This window comes from Palaemon carinicauda, chromosome 24, assembly GCF_036898095.1.
Source record: "Palaemon carinicauda isolate YSFRI2023 chromosome 24, ASM3689809v2, whole genome shotgun sequence".
Taxonomy (NCBI): domain Eukaryota; kingdom Metazoa; phylum Arthropoda; class Malacostraca; order Decapoda; family Palaemonidae; genus Palaemon; species Palaemon carinicauda.
The window spans coordinates 97,826,491-97,836,835 of NC_090748.1; the positions used below are offsets into that span (position 1 = coordinate 97,826,491).

The following is a 10,345-nucleotide window of genomic DNA, read 5'->3' on the forward strand; positions in this document are numbered from 1 at the left end:
CTGTTTATTTACCAATTCAAGCAATTAAAATATGTTAAATGAATGTTTAAGCATACACACAATATGCGCATAGGTGTTAGTACTATGTATAGTACTGTATATAGGTATTTCTCCAGAACTGTCGTACAGGATTGTTGTGTAGCAAAGAATAATCTATTGATAATTCAAGAACTCAGGGGTCAACAACACATGTAAACGGGCTTCCAAGTATGTGATCCTGCATCCACATTATAACGATGCTATAACTTGCAGGAACTCCCACCTGGAATTGCACTTCGTATATTCCTGAAGTTTCTTCCGAAGGGTAAACCTCGGTTCCCAATACTGATCCTTCGAATGGCCCCTCAACTTTTATGGTAACCTGTTAGAAAAATAGTCATGTTGTTAAATTCTGAATATGAAAGTTCATAAATTTACGTCCCAGTTATGGAAAAGGTGACCAATTGCTTTTGATATAATACAGTAGCTTAATGGTTATGAAAATTCTTGAGTAATACAACAAAATATTATGATAAATTTAAATCTGGCAACTCGGAATGTCAAGTCTTTAAGCAAGGATGACCACAAAAAAACATGTACAATATATTAAGATAAACTACAATATGTAATTACCTACAGTAGGTCAGTCTTCCATTACAACTACAAAATAAGATATATTAAATGTTGAAGTATGTGATAAATAAAAAAGGAAAACTATGTAGAAATTTTTAAAATCTGACATTTTCTGGTCACGCCCAATGGCGTTGCCAGACATATGACACTCTCTCTCTCTCTCTTAGGTAGGGGGAGAGGGAGTAGTTATACCCTGGTGAGAGGGGATACACCGAGAGGTGCACTCGGAAATCACCATCTGTGCGTGTATGTCTATCTAAATATTTAGCCGTCCTTTTTAACGGTTGGGGTACACTAGTACAGTATATAATGAGCATGGTTAAATGGAGACAGATGTATCTTTTGCAGATTCATGCAAGCAACAATAGCTAACCATTCTCCATTCTTGCTGTTCTTATCTTTTATTGTACCTCAACATTTATTTCCAGGTCAGTTTTTCAAGCTAATGTTCTAAGAATTTTTTACGTGCTACAGAGGCTGTCAAGGTCTTTATTAAGGATTGGCAAACTCTATTTTATTACCTCCTGTTATAAGCTTCCATTTTACTACTAGATACAATAAGTTTTATCGTGTATGTTGATAATAGTATCATTTCATAAGTTTAAGTTTGTTCTACCATTTTTGAAGTATTACTCACTCCTCAGTATATCATTAGTATTATGGGTTTTTATCTTCTAGAAACAATGGTTTGACATATATTTCTTTTAAACATATAATTATGATAATGTATGCAATGATGAAATATATCCTCACTAGCCATTTAGTTTTAAGATAAAACTCCAGCAAAGGAAAGACAACAATATTCTACTTAGTGGTTGGAAGCTACACTGCCCAGTATGTAGAGGTAGGTCTCTTAATTCCTTTTCTGTGATGCTCCTAAGTTTAAGAGACTCGGTAATGCTGCTTCAAATTGATATAATCCTTTCCTAATTATCAATGATGAGCGGGAGAGTCATCTTCTGATAATTATTTATACAGTATATTCTAATGATTTTTCATATATTCTAATTTCTCTTTAATTTCTTTATCATCACAATGGGCTATTCTAATCTATATTTTACTATTGGTTTTTATAAGGTTTCCTTTCATTATAGTAACGCTTTCTATTCTGACAAAGATTTGAATGTGTGCATGACTGTACTACTACTGCTACCACAAATGATATTAATAACAACAATGATGATAATGATAATAATAACATCGTGAAAATAATCAGTATATAAAATCATGCGCAATAGACTGAAATTTATACCAAGCAATGGGACTCCAGAGTACAAGGGCAGTGCCAACTGACCTATCAATGAAAGAAAGTTGACCTTGACCTTAGGTGCCTGAGGAGTTGCCTAGCCAGGCAGGATACTTTGCCTCCCTGCAACTTCAAGACCCTCCATTGACTTATTTGAATTACCCTTCTGAGAGGATATGAAGGGGATTGTTCAAATGGAAATTCTATCAATTGCAATTGGCTTGCAGAGTGTCAGGAAGTTGGAGGAAAACTCGTTTACAGGTCATATCAAACCTGCTAGGATAACTCCCCAAGTACTGTACAGTATATGCACTGAGGTTCCAACTTCTTTAAAGGCATCTGTTGGATAATTTGGCAGTACCCTCATCTTTCAGTAGAAAGTCCTGAGCTTGATTCCGATGTGAGGTTGAAATTTTAAAACGTAATGAAATAACTACATACTCTACTACATGATGTTCTGCTATCTAAATGGTAACACAGGGATATTCATACCTCTCCCTCCTCTGCTCCTGCTGTATCGATTATGAAAGAGTTGATGCTACCAACTTTACCCTGAAGCAAACCTGCACCATAAGCTTGGCAAAAGGACTCACTGCCCTTTGCTTCATGTTCCTCAGTTCTTCCATATCCACCTCCTTCAACATCACAGAAAGGCTCCTGCAAAACACCATTTTCATCTGAATTCCTGCCAACCGAAGTCTTTTGTATAAGTGGAGAGCTGATACTCCCTTCAGCTGTCTCTGTATCTGAATCTACATGTACTCTCAGGGAATCACCGCTAGCAGAAGCATTGCCACTTTCACTACTACTGTATTGTGAATACACATTTTCACTGTTAGAATTTTGTTGTTTAATGATACTAGCAGTGGTTGGGTCGATTGGACGATATAGATTACTAATAATGGCAGAGCGTGGTTCTTGAATAACATCTTCAAAGATTGGTAGGAGTGCCAGAACTCCTGGCAGGCTTGCTCGACGGAGTTCTCTCAGAGATATAAGATCCTGATGTCCATTGCTTGGGACTTTGGCAGAACACAGGTGACTTCTCACTGGAATGTGAGGAAATTCTCCTCTGTAGCAGCCATTCAGTGTCTCTATTACCTGAAAAAAGCAGATAATTAATATCTTACATCGGAAGATGAGTATAAATAGCAAAACATTAAAGTTTGTCAAATAGCAATGAATTCAGTAATTTCTCGTATGTGTATGTTAGGATTTTAGAATTTTTAGGTGAAATATAAACATAACATTCTAAGCTAAAGAATATTTAATAAACAACACAAAAAATGAGATAGGTAATTCAATACAATACAGGAGAGAACAGCAACAGGTGTTTGGACCACAGGAGACAGACCTCTCCCCCAGGAAAGTGTTGAAAGACATCATGGTCAAGGTCTGCTAAGTCGTCACTCGTCTGAGGCTCAAGCTGCACATCAGGATAAGCAGAGGGCAGGTCTCTGGCAAGATCCATCAGTGATGCCACAAGTGGAGATGGATTCATTATTCCAAAGTCTCTATGATTTCTCTTGCTTGCCCATAAATCTTTAATAGCTTCACCGTTTGAATGTAGAAAACTGGGATCCATCACATTCAGAGAATTTTCATTCAATAAATCTTCAGCATCACAGCTCGGTAAGGAACGGCTTCTCAGCATGAGAGGCGAACTACGGTGACGTTTGAAAATGCGACGTTTCGATGTAGGTATTTCTAATATATCGTAATGACGATCCTCTTTAGTGAGAGGCCGTTTCAAAGGATTAATGAGATCAAATACTGAGACTTGGATCTCCTGGTCACAAGAGGGGTTAATGTTTTGAGAGATAGTGTTACACTTTTCATGATCACTCCTGTATTTCTGCTTGACAGAATCTTCTTCATCAAACTCATCATCTGTTTGGCATCCATGATCTACAAGTTGGTATTTTTTTCTAGTAATTTCAGCCTCTTCCTCACTTTCATGACTTTCATTGCTTTCCTCGTAAGTAGTGTAGTTGCTTCCAAATTCATGGTTAATCTCAGGAATAATATCATTTGGCACAGCATCTATGTCCGATTCCTTCCCCCTGGCTTCCTCTGGATTGGCTTCATTCGTTTCAGGGAATCTAGCTTGAAGATCATCCTCTTTTCTTCCTAAGAATTCAGACTTCACTGGAACCTTGACATCAATGGAATGATCTGAATCACACTTTTCATAATCTCTGTTTGTGAAATGAACACTTGACTCGGATTCAAAGAATCGACACGCCAACTTAAAGTTGTACTTGTAGCTTTCAATGTCTGCAGTTCCACTTTGTCCTTCATCAATACATTCAGAGATAGTTTCCTTCTGTTCTTCTGATATTTTAGGTTGCAAATGAAGAGATCTTTCTGAAGAAAGATCCACATTTTCCATTTCTTGGGCCCTGGCCATACTTGATATCTTAGTAGAGTCTGTCAAATTCTCTTTCAAGTGACTGCTTTCTGCATCATCTGATGGAATAAAACATACAAAATGCTGCTTATCTAAAAAATGATGCATTGGTATAAAAAAATACATTAAAATTAGCACAAATACCTTTGCTTAATCTCTATTTGAATAAATTCATAAATAATTTACATTGATTTATACTTAACTAAACACAATATCTATATACTTTAATAAGCATTTAAATGTAATGTATTTAAATACTTCAAATTTAAACACATTGATATTTTTTTTCGCGCTAATTTGGCAATTAATCCGTCAAACTAGTTAATTGGTAATTGAAGTGTGATACGTGAGCTCACTTCCATTAGTTTCACACCCTTCCTCTAAAAGGGAGATATAAAACTAGAAACTTTCCCGTATTAAGTCTCAATATGTTAAAATTTGTAATTATTCAATATTTATTTACAAATTCATGAAATCCTGAAATAGTGAATGACTTTAAGAAAAATAACTAACCTACAGAAATAGGAACCTTACCAATGTATTTACATCTGTTATGTACCATACACTTCATAGCTATAATATATTGGAGAAATATGATATTTTAATATTAAAATAAATTTTTGAATATACTTACCCGGTGAATATATAATAGCTGAGCCTCCGGCGGCTCGACAGAAAAACACACAAAAACTCGCGAGCGATCGCTATGAAGGTTGCGGGTGTGCCCACTAGCGCCAACTATCGGCCAGATACCGCATATACATGTAAACAGACCCAATTTTTCTCATCCCGCTGGGTCTCTATCGGGGAGGAAGGGGGGGCCTTTAATTTATATATTCACCGGGTAAGTATATTCAAAAATTTATTTTATAATCAAAATATCATTTTTAAATATTTAACTTAGCCGGTGAATATATAATAGCTGATTCACACCCATGGTGGTGGGTAGAGACCAGAGTTAATTAAGTTTACAGCGTATATGCTTAGAGTTTTTGACAGTTATATCATAACAAAACCCAAATATATAAAGGTACCTGGTAAGGAAGTTGACTTAGACGATTACTCTGCCTTATTAGTCTGTCTTCCTCACGAAGCCCAGTGATCCTCTTAGGATGCTGAAAGACTCCCAGGAGCTGAAGTATTAAGGGCTGCAACCCATACAACAGGACCTCATCAAACCCCTAATCTGGGCGCTCTCAAGAAATGACATTTGACCACCCGCCAAATCAAAAAAGGCTGCGAAAGGCTTCTTAGCCTTCCGTACAACCCAATTAAAAAAACATTTCAAGAGCAGATTAAAAGGATATTGGAATTAAGGGAATGTAGTGGTAGAACCCTTACCCACTACTGCATTCGCTGTAACGAATGGACCCAGTGTGTAGCAGTCCTCGTAAAGAGTCTGGACATCTTTTAAGTAAAATGACGCGAATACCGATTTGCTTCTCCAAACGGTCGCGTCCATAATACTTTGCAGAGATTTATTTTGCTTAAAGGCCACGGAAGTTGCTATAGCTCTTATTTCGTGCGTCTTAACCTTAAGCAAGCATCGGTCTTTTTCATTCAAGTGAGAATGAGCCTCTCGTATTAAAAGTCTGATAAAATATGACAAAGCATTCTTTGACATAGGCAATGATGGTTTCTTAACTGAGCACCATAATGCCTCAGATCCACCTCGTAAGGACTTAGTACGAGCTAAGTAGAACTTAAGAGTTCTAACTGGACACAGCACTCTTTCAAGTTCGTTGCTTACGATCTCTGACAGGCAAGGTATATCAAAAGACTTAGGCCAAGGACGAGAAGGCAGTTCATTTTTGGCCAGGAAACCAAGTTGAAGTGAACATGTGGCTTTTTCTGTAGAAAAGCCGATGTTCTTACTGAAGGCATGAATTTCACTGACCCTTTTAGCCGAAGCCAAGCACACTAGGAAAAGCGTCTTGAGGGTGAGATCCTTCAGGGAGGCTGAATATAATGGCTCAAACCTGTCTGACATGAGGAACCTTAGGACCACGTCTAAGTTCCATCCAGGAGTTGCCAAACGACGTTCCTTAGAGGTCTCGAAAGACTTAAGGAGATCTTGGAGATCTTAATTGTTGGAAAGATCTAAGCCTCTATGACGAAAGACCGAAGCCAACATGCTCCTGTAGCCCTAAATCGTGTGAGCTGAGAGGGAGCGAACATTTCTCAGATGTAAAAGAAAATCTCCGATTGGGCTACAGAGGTACTGGAAGAGGACATAGATGCTGGGTTGCACCAATCTCGAAAGACTTCCCACTTCGACTGGTATACTCTGAAGGTAGAAGCTCTCCTAGCTCTCGCAATCGCACTGGCTGCCTCCTTCGAAAAGCCTCGAGCTCTTGAGAGTCTCTCGATAGTCTGAAGGCAGTCAGACGAAGCGCGGGGAGGCTTTGATGAACATTCTTTACGTGGGGCTGACGTAAGAGATCTACCCTTAGAGGAAGACTTCTTGGAATGTCTACCAGCCATTGAAGTACCTCGGTGAACCACTCTCTCGCGGGCCAGAGGGTAGCAACCAACGTCAACCTTGTCCCTTCGTGAGAGGCGAACTTCTGCAGTACCTTGTTGACTATCTTGAATGGTGGGAATGCATATAAGTCCAGAAGAGACCAATCCAGTAGAAACGCGTCTATGTGGATTGCTTCTGTATCTAGGACTGGAGAGCAATAGATTGGTAACCTTTTGGTCAACGAGGAGGCAAAGAGGTCTATGGTGGGTTGACCCCAAGTAGCCCAAAGACTCTTGCCCACGTCCTTGTGGAGGGTCCATTCCGTGGGTATCACCTGACCCCTCCGACTGAGACAGTCTGCCAAGACGTTCAAGTCCCCCTGGATGAATCTCGTCAACAGGGAGATGCCTCGATTTCTTGACCATATGAGAAGGTCCCTTGCGATCTCGAGCAGCGTGAAGGAGTGTGTGTCTCCTTGCTTGGAGATGTACGCCAAAGCTGTGGTGTTGTCTGAGTTGGGACTTTTAGGTTGACCAAAAGTCCCAACTCCCTGGCCAGACTCAACGTCCAATGTAGATCCTGAAGACAGCGAAGACTGGACGATGCTCTGAGAAGCCAGTCGTCCAAGTACAGGGAGGCTCGGATCCCCGATAGATGGAGGGATTTTGCCACATTCCTCATGAGCCTCGTAAACACGAGAGGAGCAGGACTGAGGCCAAAGCACAGGGCTCGAAACTGGTACCCCACATTTCTGTAAACAAACCTCAGAAACGGTTGGGAATCCGGGTGTATAGGAATGTGGGAATATGCCTCCTGAAGGTCGAGAGAGACCATCCAGTCGCCTTCCATTAATGCTGTCAAGACAGCCTGGTAGACTTCATCGTGAAGTTTGTCTTGACAATGAACACATTGAGCGCACTTGCCTCTTACGTACTCCTGCAGTGAACATGGCCGCCAGATCATTGGAGCCATCCCTGAGGGACTTGTTCCTGCAGAGAACGTGGCTGTCAGATTATTGGAGCCATCCCTGAAAGCCTTGTTTATGCATGACATAATTGTACAGGAAAACTTCAAGCGCTCGAAAAAAACTCCTAACAGGAGATGGTCTAGCTCTGAAGTCGACCATAAAATCTTGGAGCGTCTCATGGCCAGGCGCCAGGGAGAGTCTATGAGGTTTGAGAAGTCTATCTGGGCAGAGGCAGGAACTCCCAAGCCGAGAACTTCTCCCGTGTCATATCAGACTCTCGCTCTATAAGCCAGCTTAAAAGTAGGGAAAGCAAAGGCTGTCTCCCCCAAACTCCTCCTGGTGATTAACCAGTCGCCTAGCAAACGTAAAGCTCTCTTAGAAGAGCGAGAGAGCACTAGCTTAGAAAACAACGGCTTCGAAGTAGCTAGGCCTAGTGTAAACTCTGACGTTTAGGCGAACGAGGAGCAGCAGTTACAAAAAGATCCGGACAAAGATCCTTAAAAATCAGCATGATTTATTTAATGTCCATAGAGGGCTGAGCAGCTTTAGGCTCCTCTCCGTCTGACAGAGTCCTCAAGGGAATATCAGTAGGAGGGGGATCAGCAACTTCCTCATCTGAAGGAACCTTGTCCGACAATTGCCGAGTCTCAAGCAAGGGAGAGACCTGCCGTGGTGGCAATGCTTGACAAGCAGAGTCCACACGCAAAGGAGCAACAGTAGCAGTCAAGGACGCTATGTCATGTAACTGCTTAAAGGACTGACCAGCAACAACAACAGGTGCGGGAGGACGTTCGACGTCAACTCGAGACTGTCTTGACTGCTTAGACTGAGCAGTCAAAACAACTCTTGACTGCGGTGCTTGACGCTCAACGTCAAAACAAGTCAACTATGCTGGTTGGTGAACGTCCTGAACGTCAACAAGAGCAAGTAGCGGCTGAACGTCCACAAGCGGCTGAGAGTCAACACGGGACTGCATCGAGTGAGGCTCTACAAAACACGATTGACGTGACTTTGTAACGTCAATGTCAACAGGACGAGCAAAGGCTCGTTTGGGCGGCTGACGGCCAGGATCTCGATCAGCTAAGCGGCGAGGATCATCGTGAACCTGCTCAACAGAATAGTCCTCCATAAGAGAGGCAAGCTTATTCTGCATGTCTTGCCGTACAACCCATTTAGGATCAACGGGAATGGTTGCGGTAAGAGACGAGGGTAACGTCTGTGACTGCAAAACCTTGCCTACAATAAGACTCTCGGAGCCTGTGTTACGCTTTTGTTTAGGCGGCGAGCAGTCTTCCGATGACTGCATAGGGTCAGAGCTGTCCTAATGGCTACAACCAGGACGCTGGACCTGTCCTGAAAGGACTGACTTTCGCTTAAAGGGCCTCGAAACCTTGCTCCACGGTTTCTTACGCGAAAAGCCTTCGGATGACGAGGAGAAAATCGTCTCGCTCCTCTTATGGTAGGGGCGGTCTTGATGAGACACGCCTGAAACCATAGAGGGAACGTCTGTTCGCTGATCAAGGCCTCTCGAACCCATAAGTCGTACGACATTGCTTCTCCCCTGGGCTTGGGAGATTGCAAGAGGTCTCGGACTAGGCGAACGACAGGCACGAACAGACGAACCCTCGGTCGCAACACTGATAACACTTTGCGCAATTATCACTTTATCACTACGATTTTCTGTTTTGCACTTACTTCACTGAAATCGAATTTTTCAACAATTCACATTAGGTATGAATAAAACTGATTTCTACCTGAAGCACGCAATTCTACCCTCATCAAAAGGTTATAATTGCGAAATAAGTCGTATAATGTAAGCACATTAATACAAGCAAAAAACAGTAAACATATATTAAGATAAAAAGATCAGTGGCTGGGAAGGAGACTAAACACTAGTTCATTCAAAACTACGTTTTCAATCTCTCACCGTACAGTGCCTTGGGACGAGAATAAAAACTAAAAACGTTTTATCCTTTTTCCCCGTACAGAGACTAGGGACGAGAGTAAAAAACTGACTCGAGAACAACGTTACTCGCTTGGGACGAGAATAAAGATCGGAACGTTCTCTCTTCCTCTCTCTCTCTCTCTCTCTCTCTCTCTCTCTCTTGATTTCGCACCGAAGAGAAAAGCCCACTTACCTTTCGTCAATAAACAGGTTATTTGACCAAAGGAAAAAACTGAAAGGTTTTTCAATTAACAAGTTCCTTTAAAATAGTCTTTAAAACATTTAAGTTTGAAAGAAGAATGAACAAAACGTCAGAATCGATTTACTCTTTCTGCAAAGTGAAACCGTGATTCTCTCTATCGTAACGATAGAGCGCAAACTGCGTAGCATAAATAAACTAAACGTTAGTTCATCTTTGAAACAGTACGAAAACTATTCAAAGAAAATCTTTCATAAAATATCTACTAAAAAATATTCATTTAATAAGTTTTAAATCATTTGCTCTGTAAAAGTTATTTACGATTGAAAGGGCTCAACGTTGTTTAACTTCGGTTTCCAAGTTAGGACCGCCTACTCTCGGATTAGGGGAGGAATAGGTAAGGTCGCATATAAACAAATCATTAAAATTTATCTTGATGTTTATTATAAATGGAAAGCTAATCGAAGAGGCCTAATAAAGGCGGTTGAGATATAAAATATAT

At 40.8% G+C, this 10,345-nt stretch overlaps 1 protein-coding gene across 1 annotated transcript in view; it reads right to left on the bottom strand.

Moving 5' to 3' along the window:
* Window positions 1–10,345, bottom strand: part of LOC137618229 (uncharacterized) — a 67,308-nt gene that overhangs the window by 290 nt on the left and 56,673 nt on the right. The window contains exons 10-12 of the mRNA XM_068348373.1: window positions 3,213–4,327; window positions 2,351–2,959; window positions 1–361 (exon numbers count right to left, since the gene is read on the bottom strand). The exon at window positions 1–361 is cut by the window's left edge and continues 290 nt beyond it. Coding sequence (XP_068204474.1) covers window positions 173–361; window positions 2,351–2,959; window positions 3,213–4,327 — 1,913 coding nt within the window. The 3' untranslated portion in view covers window positions 1–172. The remainder of the gene's footprint in view (window positions 362–2,350; window positions 2,960–3,212; window positions 4,328–10,345) is intronic.